This window comes from Apostichopus japonicus, chromosome 20 (genome assembly GCF_037975245.1).
Source record: "Apostichopus japonicus isolate 1M-3 chromosome 20, ASM3797524v1, whole genome shotgun sequence".
In the NCBI taxonomy this organism is placed as follows: Eukaryota; Metazoa; Echinodermata; class Holothuroidea; order Aspidochirotida; family Stichopodidae; genus Apostichopus; species Apostichopus japonicus.
Genome location: NC_092580.1, coordinates 17,952,633 through 17,972,554, shown reverse-complemented (window position 1 = coordinate 17,972,554; position 19,922 = coordinate 17,952,633). Strand labels below are relative to the sequence as shown.

General features: G+C 37.9%; 2 protein-coding genes across 2 annotated transcripts; one reads left to right on the top strand and one right to left on the bottom strand.

Annotated features, from left to right (window-relative positions):
- Positions 1–716: 716 nt before the first annotated feature.
- On the bottom strand, positions 717–3,806 carry LOC139961077 (small ribosomal subunit protein uS12). Its single transcript, XM_071959939.1, has 4 exons — positions 3,692–3,806; positions 2,489–2,654; positions 1,877–1,997; positions 717–916 (listed from the first exon to the last, which is right to left on the bottom strand). Exons 1-4 carry the CDS (start codon positions 3,693–3,695, stop codon positions 770–772), a joined length of 438 nt encoding a protein of 145 aa, XP_071816040.1. The 5' UTR covers positions 3,696–3,806; the 3' UTR covers positions 717–769.
- A 4,194-nt stretch (positions 3,807–8,000) lies between these two features.
- Positions 8,001–13,652, top strand: LOC139961275 (BET1-like protein). Its single transcript, XM_071960370.1, has 4 exons — positions 8,001–8,213; positions 10,746–10,843; positions 12,393–12,449; positions 12,833–13,652. Exons 1-4 carry the CDS (start codon positions 8,171–8,173, stop codon positions 13,001–13,003), a joined length of 369 nt encoding a protein of 122 aa, XP_071816471.1. The 5' UTR covers positions 8,001–8,170; the 3' UTR covers positions 13,004–13,652.
- Positions 13,653–19,922: the final 6,270 nt, after the last annotated feature.

The following is a 19,922-nucleotide window of genomic DNA, read 5'->3' as shown; positions in this document are numbered from 1 at the left end:
GTATTATAAATTCCTAAGTGTGTTAACAAATGCTTGTGCGTACATGGTGAGTAAATTATGTTAATAAGAAAGCGTTGTGCTACTGGGCGGGGACTCCGAACTAAGCCGCCTCTGAGAGAGGAAGGTCTCGAGGGTTAACTATTCATCCTGTGAGAGGAAGGTCTGGAGGGTTAACTATTCGACCTCTGTTAGAGGTAAGGTCTCAGGGGTCTCTGAGAGAGGAAGGTCTCGAGGGTTAGCTATTCAGCCTCTGTGAGAGGAAGGTCTTGTGGGTTACCTATTCAGCCTCTGAGAGAGGAAGGTCTCGAGGGTTAACTATTCAGTCTCTGCGAGAGGAAGGGTCTCGAGGGTTAACTATTCAGCCTCTGAGAGAGGAAGGGTCTCGAGGGTTAACTATTCAGCCTGTGAGAAAGAAAGGGTCTCAAGGGTTAACTATTCAGCCTCTGTGAGAGGAAGGGTCTCGAGGGTTAACTATTCAGCCTGTGAGAAAGAAAGGGTCTCAAGGGTTAACCATTCAGCCTGTGAGAGGAAGGTCTTGAGGGTTAACTATTCAGCCTCTGTGAGAGGAAGGTCTCGAGGGTTAACTATTCATCCTCTGTTAGTGGAAGGTCTAGAGGGTTAACTATTCAGCCAGAAACCTTTTGCAGCTAACGAACTCAACCTCTTTAAGTTTGGAGTTTTGTTGGAAAACTGCAAAAAAGGAGGCAAAAACCATATTTAACATTTTCACATTTTAATCTCAGCCGTCATCATTACAAATTAATATGCTTTATGACCTAGGTCTTTCTTTCTTGCCCTTGAAGAGTGCCAGCAAAGAGACATTAGCCACCTTCACAACCTTGAACCTGACACCTGGAATGTCACCAACAGCGTGTCCCTTACGTCCAAACCCAGCGACCAAGACCTCATCGTTTTCCTGTAGGACAAATCAAATGGAAATGAACATAATTTTTAAAAGAAAATTTCAACAAATAGCACCACACATATTCTTTTGCTTTGAACAGAGGTTGCCCACATATAATTGTTAATGTTATTTTTTGAGCGTTTGCCACCAGAACCTTGGCGTTTCAGATGAAAATGGTTTGAATATTCTGAATAAATATTTGGAATAGTATGCATCTTCTAGGCATTGCACTGTATTATTAGCACGCAATTGTAATAGTTTAAGCAGTTCTGTTTATGTGACGACAAGCAAAGGACAAATTCTAAATCACTAAACTTGATAAATAATGATAAAATTGAAGTTGTAAAATTCTGCAGTAAACTAACTTTCCAAGAGATAAATTTCTGAATTTGGAAAGCAGTAAGCACCCTTCTTAACAGTGAAACAATGGGATGCACCTAACAGTCACCTGAGGATTCTGTTAGATCTTTAGACTACGAGGTTAGGAGAGAATTACAAGTGTAGTTTTAAGACTTGATGGCATGGGAATGAAATTGGTTCGTTCCCATTTGTACACGTAACAGCTAGAACAAACATCAAGCGACAATTACTATTCTTTCTTGTAACAGCTTGATGTTATTGAGCGATAAACTTTACAACTAACTGCAGATCCGGCTAATTTTAAAGTTTCTAACGTATAGGCCAACACCCAATACAGAAATTGTGTGTCTCCTATATAGGTTTTAAGTAAGATGCGTGAAGATCAAATCAAGCCTGCAAAAGATCAGTGGGTCCTTGAGGCCTTACGCTTGAGCATCCTACCGGCCTACCCGTCAACATTGCTCAATCTAGGTTTATTGTGAGATATCTGCAATGCTGCGCGCTACAGCTGTAGTGACACAAAACTATTCTCCTGTACTGAAATAGTGTGGAGTACAGCACTATGATTGCCAGGCATTTGCTGTATACTGTCATCCAACAGCTGGTACCTACCTCAATAAAGTTCAAACAACCATCACGAGGTACAAAGGCTGTGATCTTTTTGCCGTTCTTAATGAGCTGAACCCTCACACATTTTCTGATAGCAGAGTTAGGCTGCTTGGCCTCAACACCTCTGAGAAGAGGAACAAAAACAAAGAGAACATCTTATTATACATACATTTCTACATCTTTGCTAGTACTAGAACTTGTCAAGATACTGTATGAGATATTCTGCATATTACAGATTCCAATACTACAGTATCATTTGATGCTTTTCGATGACCTAATTGGCTAAGCCCCTTATCCATTTGTCTGAAAACATTCTTGCACCTATAGTGCTGAATGAATACAAAGTATGTTGTTAAACAACAACTACTGAATAAAATCAGTTAAAAGTACAGTAATTTTTATTCTTGCATTTTACTTTATGTTGATTTCCAAAATTCTCACAGCATATGCATAGCCTATAACATTTTCATAGACACTATATAAGGGGGTTGTATACCATACAGTAGTATGCATTGCATTATTCAACGATATTGCAAACACAAACACATATTATGTTTGTCAGGTTTTGAGTAGGGAGCTCACAACCTCATACGTGGCACTTGAAAACAAACTTACACTTTTTCAAGTACAATTCCTTTGGCATGGGAAGCTCCTGAGAATGGGTTAGCTTTCAATGCAGTACCAAGATTGGCTTTCTTGTAGTCTTTGTCGTGCCATCTTTGATTACGACGGTGATTTCGCAGCTTACGAGCATTCCTCAGACCTCTAGGCTTTCCGCTACCTGCAACACAACACAACACGGGAAATTTTATTACCACAAGACAAATATTCACACTAAGTCTGGAAAGGCCAATCATTATGAGCACAGACAAACATATGTACCTATCTTGTTGACCAGTCTATATTATACATTTCAGAGTAAATAGAAAACCTACGATCACAACTAAGGAACATGGTTGGGGAACCTTAGCCTGCCAAATGTTACTTTCTGCCATACAACCTGTGAGTTTCCTCTGTTGCAAAAATGCACACCTTTTTTTAAGGCAAAAGATAACTTTCTTTGATTTACATATTTAAAGCTTCTTCAAAACCGTTATTTAATATTGTGAACTGTTTTGGTAATCAGCTGAATATCAATTGTCACTGCTATCTTAGAGTGGGTGAGTCCTTCAACTTCAAAACTGTAATTAAATATCTTTTCTTGGTAATCCATGGTAAATCAACTTGACAAAACTATTTGTTGTTGTTTGGATTATTTGTATTTTGAAATATGTTGTAGCATATGGTCTATGTTGAATGAACTAAACCCCAACAAGTAACGTTACTTATTAGGCCTAAATTACTGTTACTATGTGTTACTGTTAGGGCTAGGCAGGCTAAAGTTTATCAAAATGTTCACTAGGCTAAACCAAGTTAGGGACTAGCCTAGTCTTCCTGTATGACTAAAAGTACATCAGAAAAATAACTCATATTTGTCTTATTTCTTGACATGCAATTACGAAGAATTGAAAGGATTTGGGTTCATATATTAAGTATTAGGCCTTCCATATTAACTTATATATGGATACACTACATAGGCGGGCTGGACAACGAGAGAACAGCGCTGTGTTGTATTTGGTTGTGTTAGGCGGGCTGCAGTAAGCCTAAGCTAGCCTAGTTTGTTTATCTTTCACGCGGAAAATAGGGATTGAAACGTGAGTTAGACTCAAATTTGTTAACTTTTATTTTCTTCCCAAAGACATGGAATCATATGTAAGCAGTTGGGAATTCATAATTGGTAGCATTTTTAATGTTAATTTTCCCACATGTCTTACGTACCCATGATTGCTTGATGGTAAGGAGTAAAAGACCGATTGCTGATTTAACTGTTATTTAATTCGAAATAATTTTTAAATTTGAAGCGATCCAATATAAAGGAAAAAATACTTATATTAATTATAAATATATTTTAGAATTTCAATGATTGAATATAGGTATTTTTTTGTATCATTAATTTCTCTATCAATTAACTTCTTATCAAATATTTTTTAACTCGTTGAAAGCAAGTATATGTACGGCGGCCTCATGTGGTCGTACTTAAAAGAAGTATGACGGTGGAGAATGTGTTCCATTTGTGCTTTAAAACGCCATAAGCAATGTCATATGTTTATCAGGGATTTGCTGCGATATACAGGGGCGTATCCAGGATTTTCGAACCCGGGGGGCGCGAATTACTATCTAAGCGGAGCGCCACCATCGGTTGGCGCGCAGCGTACAAGAAAATTTCTGGTTTTGATACCACCCAGATCACCGGAAATGGCACTTCTCGGGCTTGTAAATGACCAACCAGATGTACACTTTTTGCCTGAGAACCAAGTATTTCCCAATAGTTTTTTCCATCCATAACCTTTTTAAAGATTGTCACCAGTCACACATCATGCTCGACCTCATCGCATGTCCTGTGGATCATTGCTTTTGTAGGTGATTCTACGTCGCGGCCCACAATATCCGTCAGCCCCACTTTTGAAGGTTTTAAGCCCATGACTTGTTCAGAATTTGAAAATTCACATTCTCGTGAATAAACTCACTTCAAAACATACCCATAATGTTGCAAAAAATTTCATCTATGGACAACCAATATAGAAAAACCTCCTTCAACCCCTAACAGTCCGGTAAAAATTGTACGAGTAGAGGGAAGTGATGAAGAATGTTGGTCAGAAGTTTTGCGAAAATTCAGACACAGTTAATTTATTGGTTTACAAATATTAAAACTTCTTATAACGGCTATTATAAAACTTGGTTGAAGGAACTGAAAAAATAGCAGATATTTCCGAAACCGAACACTACACACATAGGCGTAGGAGGCGGGGGGCTGAAGCCCCTAATTCGCCATTACTAATGAAGGCTAAAAGAGAGTTTTGACATAATTGGACCTCCATGCTTTTTCTCTATCTACACTAGACATTTCGTTGTTTACATTAGCATCCCGCGGTATACTGCGCAACTTTCACGGACCGTACGGTATACGATGGCATGCGATGTAATAACCGATGCTTGCATATATGATATTGACTTATATAAGCATGTTGAACGCGCGCATATCATTTATTTAAATTGGTATTAGAGGGGCCGGAGTAGTCCGGGAAAAGATACGAGGCCCTCACAGTTTCTCCGTTTTCAATATCTACAAAAGAATGATCGAAATGACCTGCTACTTTCTGTCCACCAACTTCTCAAAACAGAAATGAAGGAAACAAGCATAACGTTTGCAAATTTGGGTGGAAGAAATATATTTTGTACATATTTATAAGGATCATATCTTCATAAGGAGCGAAATTACTTAAACGATCTTGAAGAATAAGGGGTCATAGGGGACGCTCCAGTTATGTGTGGCTCGTAAGAGTGACATTAAATTATCATACAATACAAAATGAATAGTTTGGTTCTGTTACAACTATTTCTACGAAGTCAAGATGTGGAACTTCACATGTATGAGCATTTCTTCATTTTTTGACCGTTAAATCTCTAACGCTTCTTGTAACCACGTTACAAACTGGATGGACCCTCAGCCGACGTGTAATTTGTGAGTGACCAACGTAGCCTCTCGAAATACATCTGCCATATTCTTTACAAAGGCTTATGTATCCACCGTTTCCTCATTTACATTATAAATTTTCTGTCATTAAAATATTTAAGAGATAATACGACACCAATAAAGCGGATTAGTGAGGAAATTAGCTGAAAGTATCTAGCAACATAATATAATCAGATAACGGTCTAGTGCTTAAAACGCAACAGCTGGTGGTGTTGATACCGGTTTGAAGCTAGCAGCTATTAATGGCAGACACCGAGAGCAGACGCCAAGGGCAGCCACTAACAGCAGCTGGTGTTGTGCCGAAGCGCCTAAATCGGTTTTGGCCGATATCCGATATTTCAATCCCGATATCGACAAATACCGATATATTTAATGGTCTGCTGTATATACCCCAACTATAGCACGCTAACATGGAAAAGTTTCTTGAGATAACGTAATCGACCTGCCAGTGGCGGAGCTAGGGGTATTGGTCAAGGGGGGCGAGAATGGTCTGTAGGGGCGCTTTCGACAATATCTAAGCGGAGCGCCACCACAGGTTGGCGCGGAGCGTACAGAATTTTTTTGAGTAAAGATACTTCCTAGATCGCCGGAAATGACCCTGCCCTGGCCTTGCTAATTTGCAGATAAACGAAGAATAAATAGGTGTCATCGCCAACAAAATGTGACAAATGTCAATAGGTAGATGAGAGCGCAATAAAAAAGTAAATAATCGCGACTAAGTAAAAAGTGGTAAAAAGCTTAAAAGGGCGCCAGCAGTCCATTTGAGTCCGTCAGGGGTGGGGGGGGGGATCCGCCCCTGACTGTATGGACGCTCCGCCACTGCGACCTGCCTTGGTCGTAAAATGACCTCTTTTTACCAATTAGTCTGCAACGCCTGCCACATATTTTTTCTTGTATGAGGATCTTTGTGTGAACGCTGTATGATTAACTACACTGTAGACATGAACATATTTCCACACAGTGTTTACACAAAGAGCCTATAACAGTAGAAGCTATTCGTGCTAATTGTGGAGCCTGAGGTCGATTTACGACCGTGGCAGGTCGATTACGTAATCACAAAACTTTCCTAGCTATAGCGTGTTATGATTGGAGCAAATAAAGCAGATCTTTATACAACCAGAATGAAGGTCAAATATTACGTCATGCATTAATACAAAAAGTTTCATATTACGATCGCCTATCGTAAGTTTTCGTTTCGACAACTGACAAACAGTAACCACTTGCATAACTGTCAACGGAATCCCATTATTATATTAGTAGAAACGATATGTGCGTATCTTTAACACTATTCCTAATCTCTTTTTAAATGAACGATCATATTCCCTACCAAGTTGATATTCATAAAACTGTGTGCTAGCATTTTGTTTTTGTTCTTTTGTGTGTGGAAAAAACAAGCATTTCCTTCCCGTTACTTCTGTTGTATGATTCGTTACTCTGTTTGACTATGGAGCTGGTTTGACCATGGAGCTCCATGGTTTGACCAGCTACGCTCAAAACTTAGACAGTGGCGGAGCCAAGGGGTCGCCTGTGGGGGGGGGGAGAGGCACTTGCCCTCCCCCAAAAAATCGTGCCCCAGGTGCCCCCCAGATGCGATTTGTAGTGTTAAAAAAAATGCTCAATCAAAAACTTTTTTTTACAAAAGACGAAACGTAATATGTTCATCAGTAAAACTTTTTCCCACCGACCATCACAATAACCAGTTGTTTGCTCACTAACAAGGTCACAGATGCCCCAGCATGAACCGCGAGTGCTTTAACTTCACTACTACCCTGCATGAATTTAAATTTCAACACTCTTGTTTAAAAACATTATCAAAGCGAAAGGGTAAATGAGACTTTTTTAGGCCTCCCAGGAGCATGACGATATATCCATGCTCTCACAGCAAAAAATCTTGATGGTCATGATACGGAAAATTACAGGTGCCATGAATGGCCAATAATTGTCAGCTATCCAGCGATATTTGACTCTCCTTCCACTCGGAGCCTCCTTCCACTCGGACCTGAATCATCATGGTGATCTCGTGGAGTAATGGAGAGAGGGACGGGATGAAGGAGGGAGCTAGACAGGGAGAGAAAGCGAAAGTTCATCCTTAATATCAATTCATAACTAAAAGGTGTTCTTCCAGTTATGAAGTGATATTACCCGTTTCTCTTCTTGGTTTTGCTCACATCTGTTAGGGCAAATGTCGCAGAATAGGCATTGATGAAAGATATAGCTTTTTAAAATATTATATATCTGTGAAACTTTCTCTCAGTGACACATATTTCACAAATATTTCACTTCTACAAAAAATCGCAGATATTGTATTACTGACCACCATGTACGTCGACCTTTCCTTGATATGACGCATATTAATTAGTAGCTGCGATATGGTACCTCTCTGAATATACTTCGAACTTCGTTCAGAAAATTTGCCTGTGTCCGCTGTTGAGATACACCATTGGTGTGCTATAGTGCCCTTTCTGCTGTTGAGTTGTCTGCTGCTCACAGAAATAGTTCTGTGCTGTTGCTACCAATGGCTGCTAGCTTCCGACAGGCCTTGGCTTCGATCAACACATTATGCTGAATCCTCCTTTAATTGAGTTTAATTCCTAATGTAGGCATATTGCAGGGTACATACCGGAGTTTTTCACTGAACTCTGGACCGGTAGCAGAAAGGCATATACTGTTTTTCAAATTTGCTAAGAATTACTATCGAAGTCAGTCAAGGCGAAAGTGGAATCATGGCAGACTCCTGGGATAGGGGCACACGTCGCAATGGTGGTGGTAATACCAAATGTAGTAGTAGGCCTATTACAGTATTAATGTTAGTGTTACTTATACTAGTGTAACTGTTACTAGTGTTAGTGCTAGGCTTACCCTAGGCTAGGTCTAGGCTAGCAATCTTATCGGCTACACGGTTAACGAATGCACTGGTCATTAGTTTATGATATAGGGGGTGAGCCATACATTCATTTGGATTGAACAAGGCCATATGACTCAGAGTCCTCCCTCATGAAACACATCTTTGCACTGGTCATGGAAATATCTCCTCTACTGATCTGTTACTGTTAGTGTTACTACTGTTACTTAGTGTTACGCTCATCTCCTCAACTTTCTCGGAGACATGACATTCCAGCATGTATAGTATACTCAGTATAGATTACACATTGAGTACAATATTCAATTAGTTACTTAGGATTACATAGGCTTGGCTATACTTGGATTACTTGCATAGGATTTCATTGGCTTACAATAACTTAAAGTTATAGAACACTACTTCTCCCTCCCTCTTAATCTTAAATAGTGTATGTATGAACCCAAAAGAGGTAACCCACAGAGTTTCCTCCCTTGTTCACTATATATACAGATAAGACATGTACAGTACTATAGCATGTTAAACAAATAACTTCAATTGCTGAACAAAGGCAACCCTTTTGTCATCACCAGACTGAATGACAAAGTTCAGAGGAGAAAGTTTTGATATAACATCATATGGCCCTCTTCATTCTAGTCAGACTTTGCCTGGGAATTTATCTTGGCGCTCTAGACAATACATCAGGAATAGTATTGTGAGATAATTTGTACAGTGTAGTCAAAATTCCTGTAGTCTAAGACTGAGGCCAGCATGTTATTTACCTTTAATGCTTTGTTCTTTAGAGCATCAGTACTAAGGCCTGGTGATCAGTTAATAGAGAACTGTGTGACCCCTCTACATATGTAGTACCATTCCATCTGTTTTGACACTGGACACAGACGAGTAGCAAAACTATAGACAAGTTTGACCGATTTCTGATGAGTTGGAAATATAGTAAACTAATGGAACAGTCTATCCATCCATGATATGGAAGGTTCCAAACAAAAGCGTTTAGTTTCTTGAGGTTGACAAAGCTTGAAGGAGGCAATTATATTCCGCTGCTCCTTACGGTTAAGATAAACCTCGACGGTGCCAACCCATGAAGAGATTATAAAATTGAGTAACAGGTATGCCCCCTATGAGTGTCAGAGTCGTCCACGATCAGGGCCCTGGTTTTATAAACCAGAAGACGGAGGGAAAATTTGTGCAGTGAAAACTTAAACGATCTTTGAACACATCCGCGATAAGTGTGCAACCCTTCCTAAGTTTTGTTTTATGTACAAGATAGCACTAGTGAAGTGTAACTTACAGTTTGTGAGTCAAACATAACTTGACAGTGACAAATTAATTGTCAGCCATTGGGGTCAAAATGTGGAATTATTTCTAGTTTCTTCCTCTCCTATGATATAATACAATAGAATTAAAGAGAATAACTTGGGTTGATATAAAAAGAAGTATGTGAATGAGTAGGAAAGGAAGCAATGTTGGTCAAGAGATATGCTGATTGGAACCATGGCTTTAGTATGCTGACCCCTGCAAGCTATGTACTACTGAGTTAAACCAAATGCTTGGGAGATAAGCAGTACACCATAAGCTAGAAAACCATGATTTAACTTTGTGATTGTTCACCCGTAAGACACATGTACTGTAGTGCACACACATTAATAATGCTCTTTTCATGTAGAACAGCCAATTACAGTACATGTGAGACAAGACCATGATTTGGCAACATTGTGAATTAAGTACTTCATGATTAACTTCTTGAACAGTAATACAAGAATAAATAGTTGTGCGTTGCCCAATTCCTTCTCATGTTGATAAAAAGAGATTGATAGACTTTCAAACTGGTTACTTGAATTCTGTGGATGATTGCTGATAGAGTGTAACAGAAGCGACATGGAATACTAACTGCATATATTCATCATATTAGTAAAAATTCTCCCTATTTTGTGGAATTTGTTTAGTGTAGCTTAAACATGATGGTGGTCTCTCAGCCCTGTTATATATATATAGGTGGGGGGGGGGGGGGGTGGTTAATGTATGCAAATCATAAGAAACAGATCATTGTCCCCAAACTGGGACAATTTATGAGACACTTTAGTCTTCCAACTTTGTACCTTCAATATAGCTTTGAGGATGAAAAACTAATACATTCACAATAAATTTGTCTGACATGAATGATGAAACTTTCTGTATCAATTTAAGCAGTAAACAACTCGATCAACAGTGAAACAACCAAATCAGTATAAATATGTAGATATTTTTACTTCAAGTAGATTGAGAGGTTTAAGATATAAGATTAAATATATCGCACACAATGGTCGAGGTGACTCAAAGTTACAAGCTAAGGCAAATTATAGGCCGAAGCACCTGTGTCAAACTTTCACCATATGACACTTAGACAATTAATTACTCATTCATCTTCGTTAATCTGTGTGTGCATTTTCTTTGTTATTTCCAAGGTTCATGGGGAGGAGCTGCTGGCACAGAGGACATGCTAGAAGCTGAAAACAATAGACTACAAGATGGATTAGCCAGCAAAGTGACACAAATCAAAATGGTGAGCATTAAAGGAGTGGGAAGTGGGGCAAGGGGGTGGGGCTGGGGTAACAGACTTGATGTGTAAACAACATTTAAGTTAAGCAGATTGTGTGTCTACTTTTTTGTAGGCTGGAATTTACAATTTGGATTATCTCTTGTTCCTCTGAATCATCAAAGTAGGTTGCCTGACAATGCGACAGGAGTATTATAGGATAGATGACCCTCACAAGCCGTTAGTAGTTATCAGAAATTTGCCAGGCATATCAGTGGCCAGTTGGTAGTATTTGTAGTCCCAAAATGAGATGTTGTGATTTCTTTGATGCTTAGACAAACACTTCAGGAAATAATTTAGTGATCAAAACTTGTGTAGCATTTTTGAAGTCTCTGAAATTGTGTCTCATAAAGTACTATGGTCCGTATGTACAAAACTACTATGATCTGTGCATTCCTATAGCAGTGCTTGCCGTATTGTATACTGTAGCCTTTAGTGATGCGATACTGGATACACTATTCTCTGCACTTAACAAACATCACTTTGCAATTATGGTTTAGTTATGTCAAATACTACAAAAATAATGTTGAGTAGGTTCAAGCATTATGTAAATGCTGATTGCTCTTTCAATAATGGGGGGTGCGGGAGGGGGGCAACGTGGTAAATGTTGAGGACAGGCTGTTCTCACTTTCTTTTAAACCAAAGATATGAAGCTGTTTCTCTGGACATGAAGGTAAACAGTTGCTGGATAGATGGGAATTTAATTATATTTTTTATAGTTAACATTGTCCAAGATCAAGACTTGTATATAAGCTGTCCATTTCATTTTCATGTTATTGTCTGCATTAACAATATGAAGGCTATATGGTGGTGTACAGTAAATTTCTGTCCCATAACTTTGCATGCTGTGGCATAATGTACATATATGTCAGTGTAAAGATAGACACTGTAGCTTCCATGTTTGAACGTCAAATTATATTATAATATATATTATCGAATGCGATTTAATTTTAAAATTTATACAGTGAAAGAAGGATAAACCTCAAATTTGTGTCTGAGGTGCTCTCACCAATTATTTCACCCCTTTACGGGAATTGCTGGAGTCAAACTTTAAGGCACGTAAGAAATTAGGAAAAGGGTTCCTAGCTTCCATTGTTTTGTCTCAAGACCTTTACAAATGTTAATCCATCATATTTACAGAATTTATATAGCGCCTTATCCAATATAAAATCACTCCAAGGCGCTTTAGAATAAAATACTTGTACCTTTGATGTTTCAAAGAAGAACATTTGTGCTCTTATCATCAATACTATGTGACCATATACCATTATATATCATAAAGGATTCATAATTTAATACACACAACTTATCAAGCTATTTAACAATGGCTCATGTGAATCGCTATGGATGCAGATTATAGCTCATGAGAAATAAAGAAGTCTACAAATATTTGTTTTCTGTATTTCAGCAAGGTTTGAGGATATCTGAAATTGTCTTTTTGTGAATTAAAAGACCCTTTCATGTAGGTTACAATAGGTGGTTTCTGCATAACATATATTTTTGTTTACATTATTAGCTTGCTATGGATATCGACTCTGAAGCAAAGGAACAAAACAGATACATGGATGGTATGGTAAGTCATAAAAAAACTGTGAAAAATACCCATTTACAATAATTTAGTTAACTGCATGTTTTAGCTTAGATCACTTTTGTTCATAACTTCCATGGAAAATGTGTACCTCAGCTTATGGAGCAGCTTTTTGCATTTGCTTGGTTATTTTACTCCAAATAGCTGAGGAGGGAGGGTAGGAAGAGGACTGGGGAGGGTAGGTAGGGGATTGGGGGAGGGTAGGTAGGGGATTAGGGGAGGGTAGGTAGGGGATTGGGGGAGGGTAGGTAGGCCATTGGGGGAGGGGGAGGGAGCAGAGGTGTAATAAAAGTTACTCTGTGTGGGGCTTTAACTTGAATGCATGTCCCGACAGTCTAATAACAAATTATCCTTTCCACCTATAACAGGGCTCGGACTTTGACAGTAACGTTGGCTTATTAGGAGGAACGATAAAACGTTTTGATACCATGTTGTCGTCGGGCAGAGGCAATCGGAAGATGATGTGTTACCTGATAGGTGTAATCATTCTGATATTCTTTGTGGCTTATTTCTTGATCGGGAGAGTAACGAGACACTGAAAGCCAGGGATTTGCTGACCTGAAGATACTTCTGGAAAGACTACGTTCCAATGAGGCTGGAGTTCTTTTTAGGAGGGAAGTAAACATCAATTTAAAAACAATTGATTGAAGATCGGGGCATCAAGCCATTGAATCAAGGTGGTTAGGCTACATGGCCTTGAGGTCACAACTTTGATATCCAGTTTACAGCTCTGACGATTTAACAAGGCTTTGAAATTTTATTGAAAAATTGTCGCATTATCTTAAGCAGAATATTCTATATTTTGGTGGTTTTTCAGGTGGAATTTTTTTTGGAAAATACTGTCAAATACAACTTGCCGTATTTACTCAGACTAAAGGACAACTTAAAAATGAGGAGGTTGAAGGAACAATGCCTCTGAGCATAGAATCATGTTGTTCAATGTTATTTCATCAATTAAAAAATCCAATCATGACTTGGTTTTGGATTTGAAACCACATGGCTGCAGATGGTAGTGAAACTACAAAGAGAATGAAGCAGTGAACGTTTCATCGTGTTCCGGTTACAATTGTTATTCATTCCAAAGCGCTACCCTCCATGGGTTTACTTGTATCAATGTGCTTTCTCTTTCTTTGGTATTATTGGAAATTGGCTTGTGGTAAGTTCAATAATCACAAGGACCTTAATGTATATTGTTGCCACTTTTCATCTTTCTTTGTAACCTCCTCTCTGTATAATGAAATGTTTATCTGATATCAGCCAAATACTTCAGTGAACCAATGTTAGATATGAAGCAGCTACATCTAGTTGGCCCGCTAGTATGTATCAAATTATCGGACTATTACTCAAACTCGGATTCCAGTTGATCAACAATAACATACCCTCCTAAATTATTTTATTTTATTAATGGAACAAATGGTAATGTATGACATTAGTTGAAAGGGCTGATTATGTCGACAACGTTTCATTGCCTTTCAAGTAAAAAATGGAAGTTGGATAGCTTTAAATCATTTAAGCTGTCTTGTTTGTCTACCTGACAATTTTGGTTAGAAGAAAACAGGTGCGTAGCCAGGAATTTGCCAAGGGAGGGGCGAAAATGTAGGCAAACTTTCAGAACCGTAGATGCGGCATTGCAAACTATCTAAGCGTAGCGCCACCATGGTTGGCGGGAAGCGTACAAGAAAATTTTGGCTGAAAATGCCTCCCAGATCGCTGGAAATGGCACTTCCCACGCCTTGTAGGTTGCATCTTAGCATTTTCTCTTTTGAAATTACTAGCGATATCATAAAAACAATAAAACAAATTTTTAAAAATATGCTCAAGGGGGGCGGCTGCCCTCTTTGCCCCCCCACTTGGCTACGCGCCTGGAAGAAAAAGTATAAATGTTTTATGACCCATGGGAGCTGTTTTAGGAAAGCAGGGTTCTTTTTATGTTACAATTGGGGTTATCTTGATATACTTTTTGCCCTTAAACTTATGTTTTATTTCTGATAGAATGGATGATATATTTATCTTTGGTCTTCTCCTCCTTTAAGTCTCTGAGCAAATTTGAATCTTATGGTTTTATGAGTTAAAAGGATGCTGACCATGTTTAAGCGTTAACTCGTTTTAGTCAAGAATAATTTGGCTTGTCTTTCTCTAGCTTTCAACTTTGTAAATTTGTAATTGTAAACAGTTTCTGTTCAGTTCATTCATTTTTCTGGGATGGGGGGGGGGAAGGGGGGAGGGAGGGTACATACCATGTTCATTTCTATGTTACATTGTAATAGCATCACTAATGAGTGGCCTGAGTGAATATTTTTGAATGATCCAGGTGACCTTGTATCTGATCTGAATGTTAAGTTTGGAATGTTACATTGAAGATTATTCCAGATGACACAGTGAAAACATAATATTTTTTAGACAGTTTGCGTTAACTTCATTGTAATATATTTTCTTATTAAAGCATACTGTTAAATGACATGACAAATTTGAAACATGAGCAGAGATGAAGCCCTGCCTCACCCTTTCTGTTCTTTCTAGTGAGCAGCATTTTGTTGGATTACCCAAAAATAGGATTACAATTGGTCAAACTACTACTTCATTCTCAGAGATCATTGTTTTATCCTGTCCAGGTTTGTTAATTGTCCAAGTCAGTAATGAATTCTGTTTGATCTAAGATAATCATTATAATTAATGTACATGACAGAAGCAAATATGATATTTTTTTTCCTCAAAATTGTCAACTTTTGTCTTTATTGTTTGAAATGAATCTTGACCAGTGAAAGTATTGATTGGTCTTATCAAGGGGCTTTTAATATTCAAAGTTGGAATGATTGTTGGTAACCTTGGCTGAAGGTCATTGTTCACCAAAAGGTCGTTTGGAAACTGTCTGCATCTTTAATGGGTACACAAACCCAGCTATCATCTTTCTATGACAGAGGTCTTTGTGTAGAACAACCCCCCTCCCCCCCCACAACAGCTTAGAAATATCTTTGTCTTGTTACGGAGATACTCCGAGATAGCCTCATTTAATAGTCATGTCAGGGAGCTGTCATTTTGAAAATATGTTATGTCATAGTGCCAAAATAGAAAAACAAAATATTGAGGCACAGTTGTGGCTGAATGATGTCATATTTAGACTTAATCAAGTCTTCAGTTTTGCATGTGAAGAATCATTATATCTGTGATATCTCCCACAGGAAATAAGATATTGCTCAGCTGTATAAGAAAGTTGTTCATGATGGTGATCTCTATCACATAGACCAAATATGATGTTTGGGTTTGTGTCTCCTATGAGTTAAAAAAACAACTGCATGCTCAGAGCATTTTGTATCATGAGAATTGTTTATAGTTTGGTGAAGGAAGTTTATGAATGCATCTGGCCACAGCAGACTTAGTGATGACATCATGATCATGATTTTATGTATGTTAATCCATGGGATGTGATGGATAAGTCAACATTAAAATTATACTAGGATATTAAAGCTTTTGATGGACTTCTACCATGATGACATCACTAGCCACCCACCATGTCTTTCTTCCTGGAGTAAGGAAGGGTTTATCTGGTAAAATAATATTTTGCATTCCAGCAACCCTATCTAGAGTTAAGAACAAGGTATTGAGTCTTTATTTTTAATTAATAGTGTAGAATAGTTGTCCATGTATCCATTATTTATTTTTTAGAGAAACAGTTGCATATGATTGTTTTCATATTTTTTCACCAGTTATTTAACATATAACAATTCTTGCAATTTTGGATGCTGACTCAATTACCTGCTACCAAAAATCAAAGAAAAAAATTGACAACCAACAGTATTGTGTTTGCCTTATGAAGAATAGATCCTTTGTAGTTTATTGTCATTCGAATATATTAACCCACATCAATTGAAATAGCGTGATACCAATGTGCATTCCTACACCATTATTCCGACATTTGTTCAAGATTTGTGAGTAAGTAAGAACAGATATTATCCTGTCACATCACTAGCTCAATGACCTCATCATTTCTAGGAAGATATTGCTGTTCTGCAAAAGAGGAAAGAAAAAGAAGTTGTATGTAATTGTTTTTCATACTTTTGCACCAGTTGTTTGTATCATTTGCCAAATTTTGCAATTCAGGATACCGTCTAACATACCTGCTGCAGAAATCAACAAAATTGAAAAGATACGTATAGTGTAACAGGAAGCAGTCACAAACTGTGAGTTTGTGTGTGGGGGAGGGGGGGGGGGGCTGGGTAGATTGACCAGTAACTAGTTTGGGGTTTTCACCAAAAGAATTTACTTTTGTATACAGTAGTCCAGGTGATACAGAATATTTCAACATTATATCACAAATTTCTACATTTATATCTCAAATGTTGTCTTTTTCTCTCAGAGTTTGATTGTTTTGGCTGTTTCGAAAATTTAACTTTGTCTGGTAACTAAATTTTTTAAGCCACATGTATTTTATCTTGAAATTTAAACCTGTAACACTGAAACTTGTGCTTTACCAATTTTTCCTTGAAATCTCAATATGTTCAGTGTTCATAGCAAACTTTCGTTTTCTTCCTTACATTTTGGAATATATTTGTTATGCCTTGTCAACTGCGAAGTGAATCTTTTTGATGGCGTGTGTGGGTTGACTATTGAATTATCGAGAACATACTCCTGATAACACACATTTCCATCAGGGACCTTATGTACGTCCTCTTACTTCAACACAAGTTCTTGTTATATTGTAGGTGCTACTGCCTCAACTATATCACTATATCAGCAATGCCGTCTGTTGAAATTTGAACGATGTTCTTCACAGGGTGATATATATTGACCGCCGAAAGGATATAGTATTATGTTGTTTACTTCTTTGCTGTCTATTATAATGTTGCTGTCTCTTTTTTGACGTCATGAAAGTGAACAGCGGCAGCATCAAAGGGAAACAACATCAAAGGAAACAACATCGAAGAAGACAACAACATTGAAGGAGACAACATGAAATGAGACAACATCAAAAGAACCATCAAAGGAGACAACGGCATCAAAGGAAACAACATTAAACGGCAGACAACATAAAAGTAAACAACATAATAAACTTTCCTTTCGGCTCTCCATAGATATAATCTTATCATTTGCGGCTCAGGAATGAAAAATACACACAATTAAATGTTTATTATCTAGCGCCACCTTTATGGTAAAGTTTTTATTCACGGTGGCATGTATTTCCCTCGAATTCTTGTACTTTTGTAGTTGCACTTCAAAGACATGACGACGGGCCACCATCTACAAAATTGCAAGTTATCTGGTCGTTATTCATTTTTCAAGTGATAGGAAATCTAGGAACGAAATCATTTCAAGGGAATATTAGTTCAAAGTTGGCACATTTACGAGACACGTTTCGTAGTCGATGTGCTTGGTCAACACTAATGCTATGTAATGACTGTTAACTGTTATAGGCTAATCTAAGCGTATGATAGTGTATTGCATTGACTTATACATACGGTAGGTTAGGCTAGGTCTAGTAACATATAACTAATAGCATTGCTGGACTTCCATGGCCTATACTTCGCATTTGTACATGTCATTTGTTTATTATGTACTAATACGACGCCTAGTTGTTTTCACAGAAACAATTAAGTTAGATCCCAGACATATATAGTTATAAACTTATAACTAGTATAGACCTGTGCAGATTCATTCAGGAATGATTTAACGTTGCCACCTGAGACCTAGCTTATAGCATTCAATTTTCAAATCATTATAGTGTCATTAATGTCAGTGTTGGGACTGGTGTACCCATACTTTTTAGTCTGGGGAGTTGGGGAGGCAGAGTTCGAGAAGGGGGAAAGTTTTATGCATGATCACCTCGGTCATTTTAGGTACCTTTTGCAATATGCCCCATTACCAAACAATTGAAACCATGGTAACCTTATTTTTATGATTGTTTCTTTTCCCAAATTGATCAGTTTATTCCTGAGTTACATCAGGTAAATCTTTGAAGGGATAGCCTAGCCCAACTAAAAATATGAACTTGATATATTGTAGAGAAGGTCAAGCTTGTAGACAGGATTTCATATCTTAGGGGGATTGCGTCGGATCCATTTTATTGTCTGTCAACTAGAACTCTTTGCATTATTTGCATAGGATCCAGGGGCATGCTTTAGGGCTAAGTCCCTGTAAGGTATATGATATTATAGACTTCAGAGGTTTCAGAGCATTCAATTTGTGCCCAATCGATTGCATGTTATACGTGGTTGCAGAGTTTTGGTGTAATTTTCGAATAGAAACCACAGGGAAAGTTTTTGTGTGAGAATGCGCTTGAGTGCTGTGAAGTAATTGTTAGGTGCTGGCTAATTGGTATGTTTGAAACTGATATATCCACGATTAATTTGGGTGGAAAATGCTATGATATCGTACTATTAAAGTATAAAAATTGTAGTAGCAACAACTGTTTTCTCGAAAATTTTCTAGGAATGTTTGGCTGCAGTTCGAAAAATCCAATGAGATGAATCATCTGGCAACTTATATAGGCCCCTATATATATATTTTTCATGTAGGGAACTAAGGAATGAATACATGGCGTTCGAGTAGTGGCGTGCGCAAAGGGGGGGGGGGTGGGATGGCGCCACTGTTATAGAGTAGCTCCATAACTGGTGCAAATTTCTCCTTTTCCAGTCCCTTTTGCACCCCCTCCAAAAAAAAAATTTTTTTTTTTTTGTTCATAGAAATGTCCAATATAAGGACTCTTCCTGAAATTTGTAGCCGTTTCAAGATTATAGTATTGTTAGTTTCTAACAATTAATATCGGAAAAAGGACGTTTAATTTACTTTTTAAAATCAGACTTACAATTTCGCTTACTTATAAGGTGCGTTTGTATCTTGTCCGTACTTTACTAGATCTGTAAGCCACGCACTTCGCGTCCACTCGGTTTGCGTGGCTTTAATATACCCACGAAGTCTGAACTGTGATATCTGGTTGAAGCAAATGTGTGCTGTCATTCACTGTCATTCGTTTTAGTCAACGCAATATTTGAGTGTGTACAACATATTGTCATTCGTTATGTGTAACGCAATTGTCATTCGTTTTAGTAACACCCCTGTACAATGCTTGCCAGCGACGTAGCCAGGAATTTGAAAGGGGGAGCACTTTTTGCGATTGATATGGGGGGGGTGTCCCCCTCCCCTTTGAGATATCTTTGAACAATTGTAGGTCCTTAGATGCGATCTGGTGCAATGTTTTGCCAGTTTCATCATTATCATATGATATCATATTATCAGCAGATTTTGTTTCCTGTTTGAATTCTTTTACATGTTCTTTTACATAATATATCAGAAAGACAAACATATAGTGCTCTTTTTTCAATTTTTTTCAGTAGGATGATTCTTGTCTAAAAAAGGTGTCCAATGTCTGGACTTTAATACATTTGACGAACTTAACTGATGGACAATATAAACTTTCATATTTTGTAAGACAGCCAGATGTGCAGTGGCCTAAAAACAAATATC

Coding starts and splice junctions, on each gene's coding strand:
- LOC139961077 (XM_071959939.1), bottom strand. Junction 1,998..2,488: donor GGAATTGTACTTGAAAAAGT/GTAAGTTTGTTT, acceptor TCCTCTTCTCAG/AGGTGTTGAGGCCAAGCAGC. Junction 917..1,876: donor GTTGTTTGAACTTTATTGAG/GTAGGTACCAGC, acceptor TTTGTCCTACAG/GAAAACGATGAGGTCTTGGT.
- LOC139961275 (XM_071960370.1), top strand. CDS start 8,171: ATGGCAGACTCCTGGGATAGGGGCACACGTCGCAATGGTGGTG. Junction 8,214..10,745: donor CACACGTCGCAATGGTGGTG/GTAATACCAAAT, acceptor GTTATTTCCAAG/GTTCATGGGGAGGAGCTGCT. Junction 12,450..12,832: donor ACAGATACATGGATGGTATG/GTAAGTCATAAA, acceptor CACCTATAACAG/GGCTCGGACTTTGACAGTAA.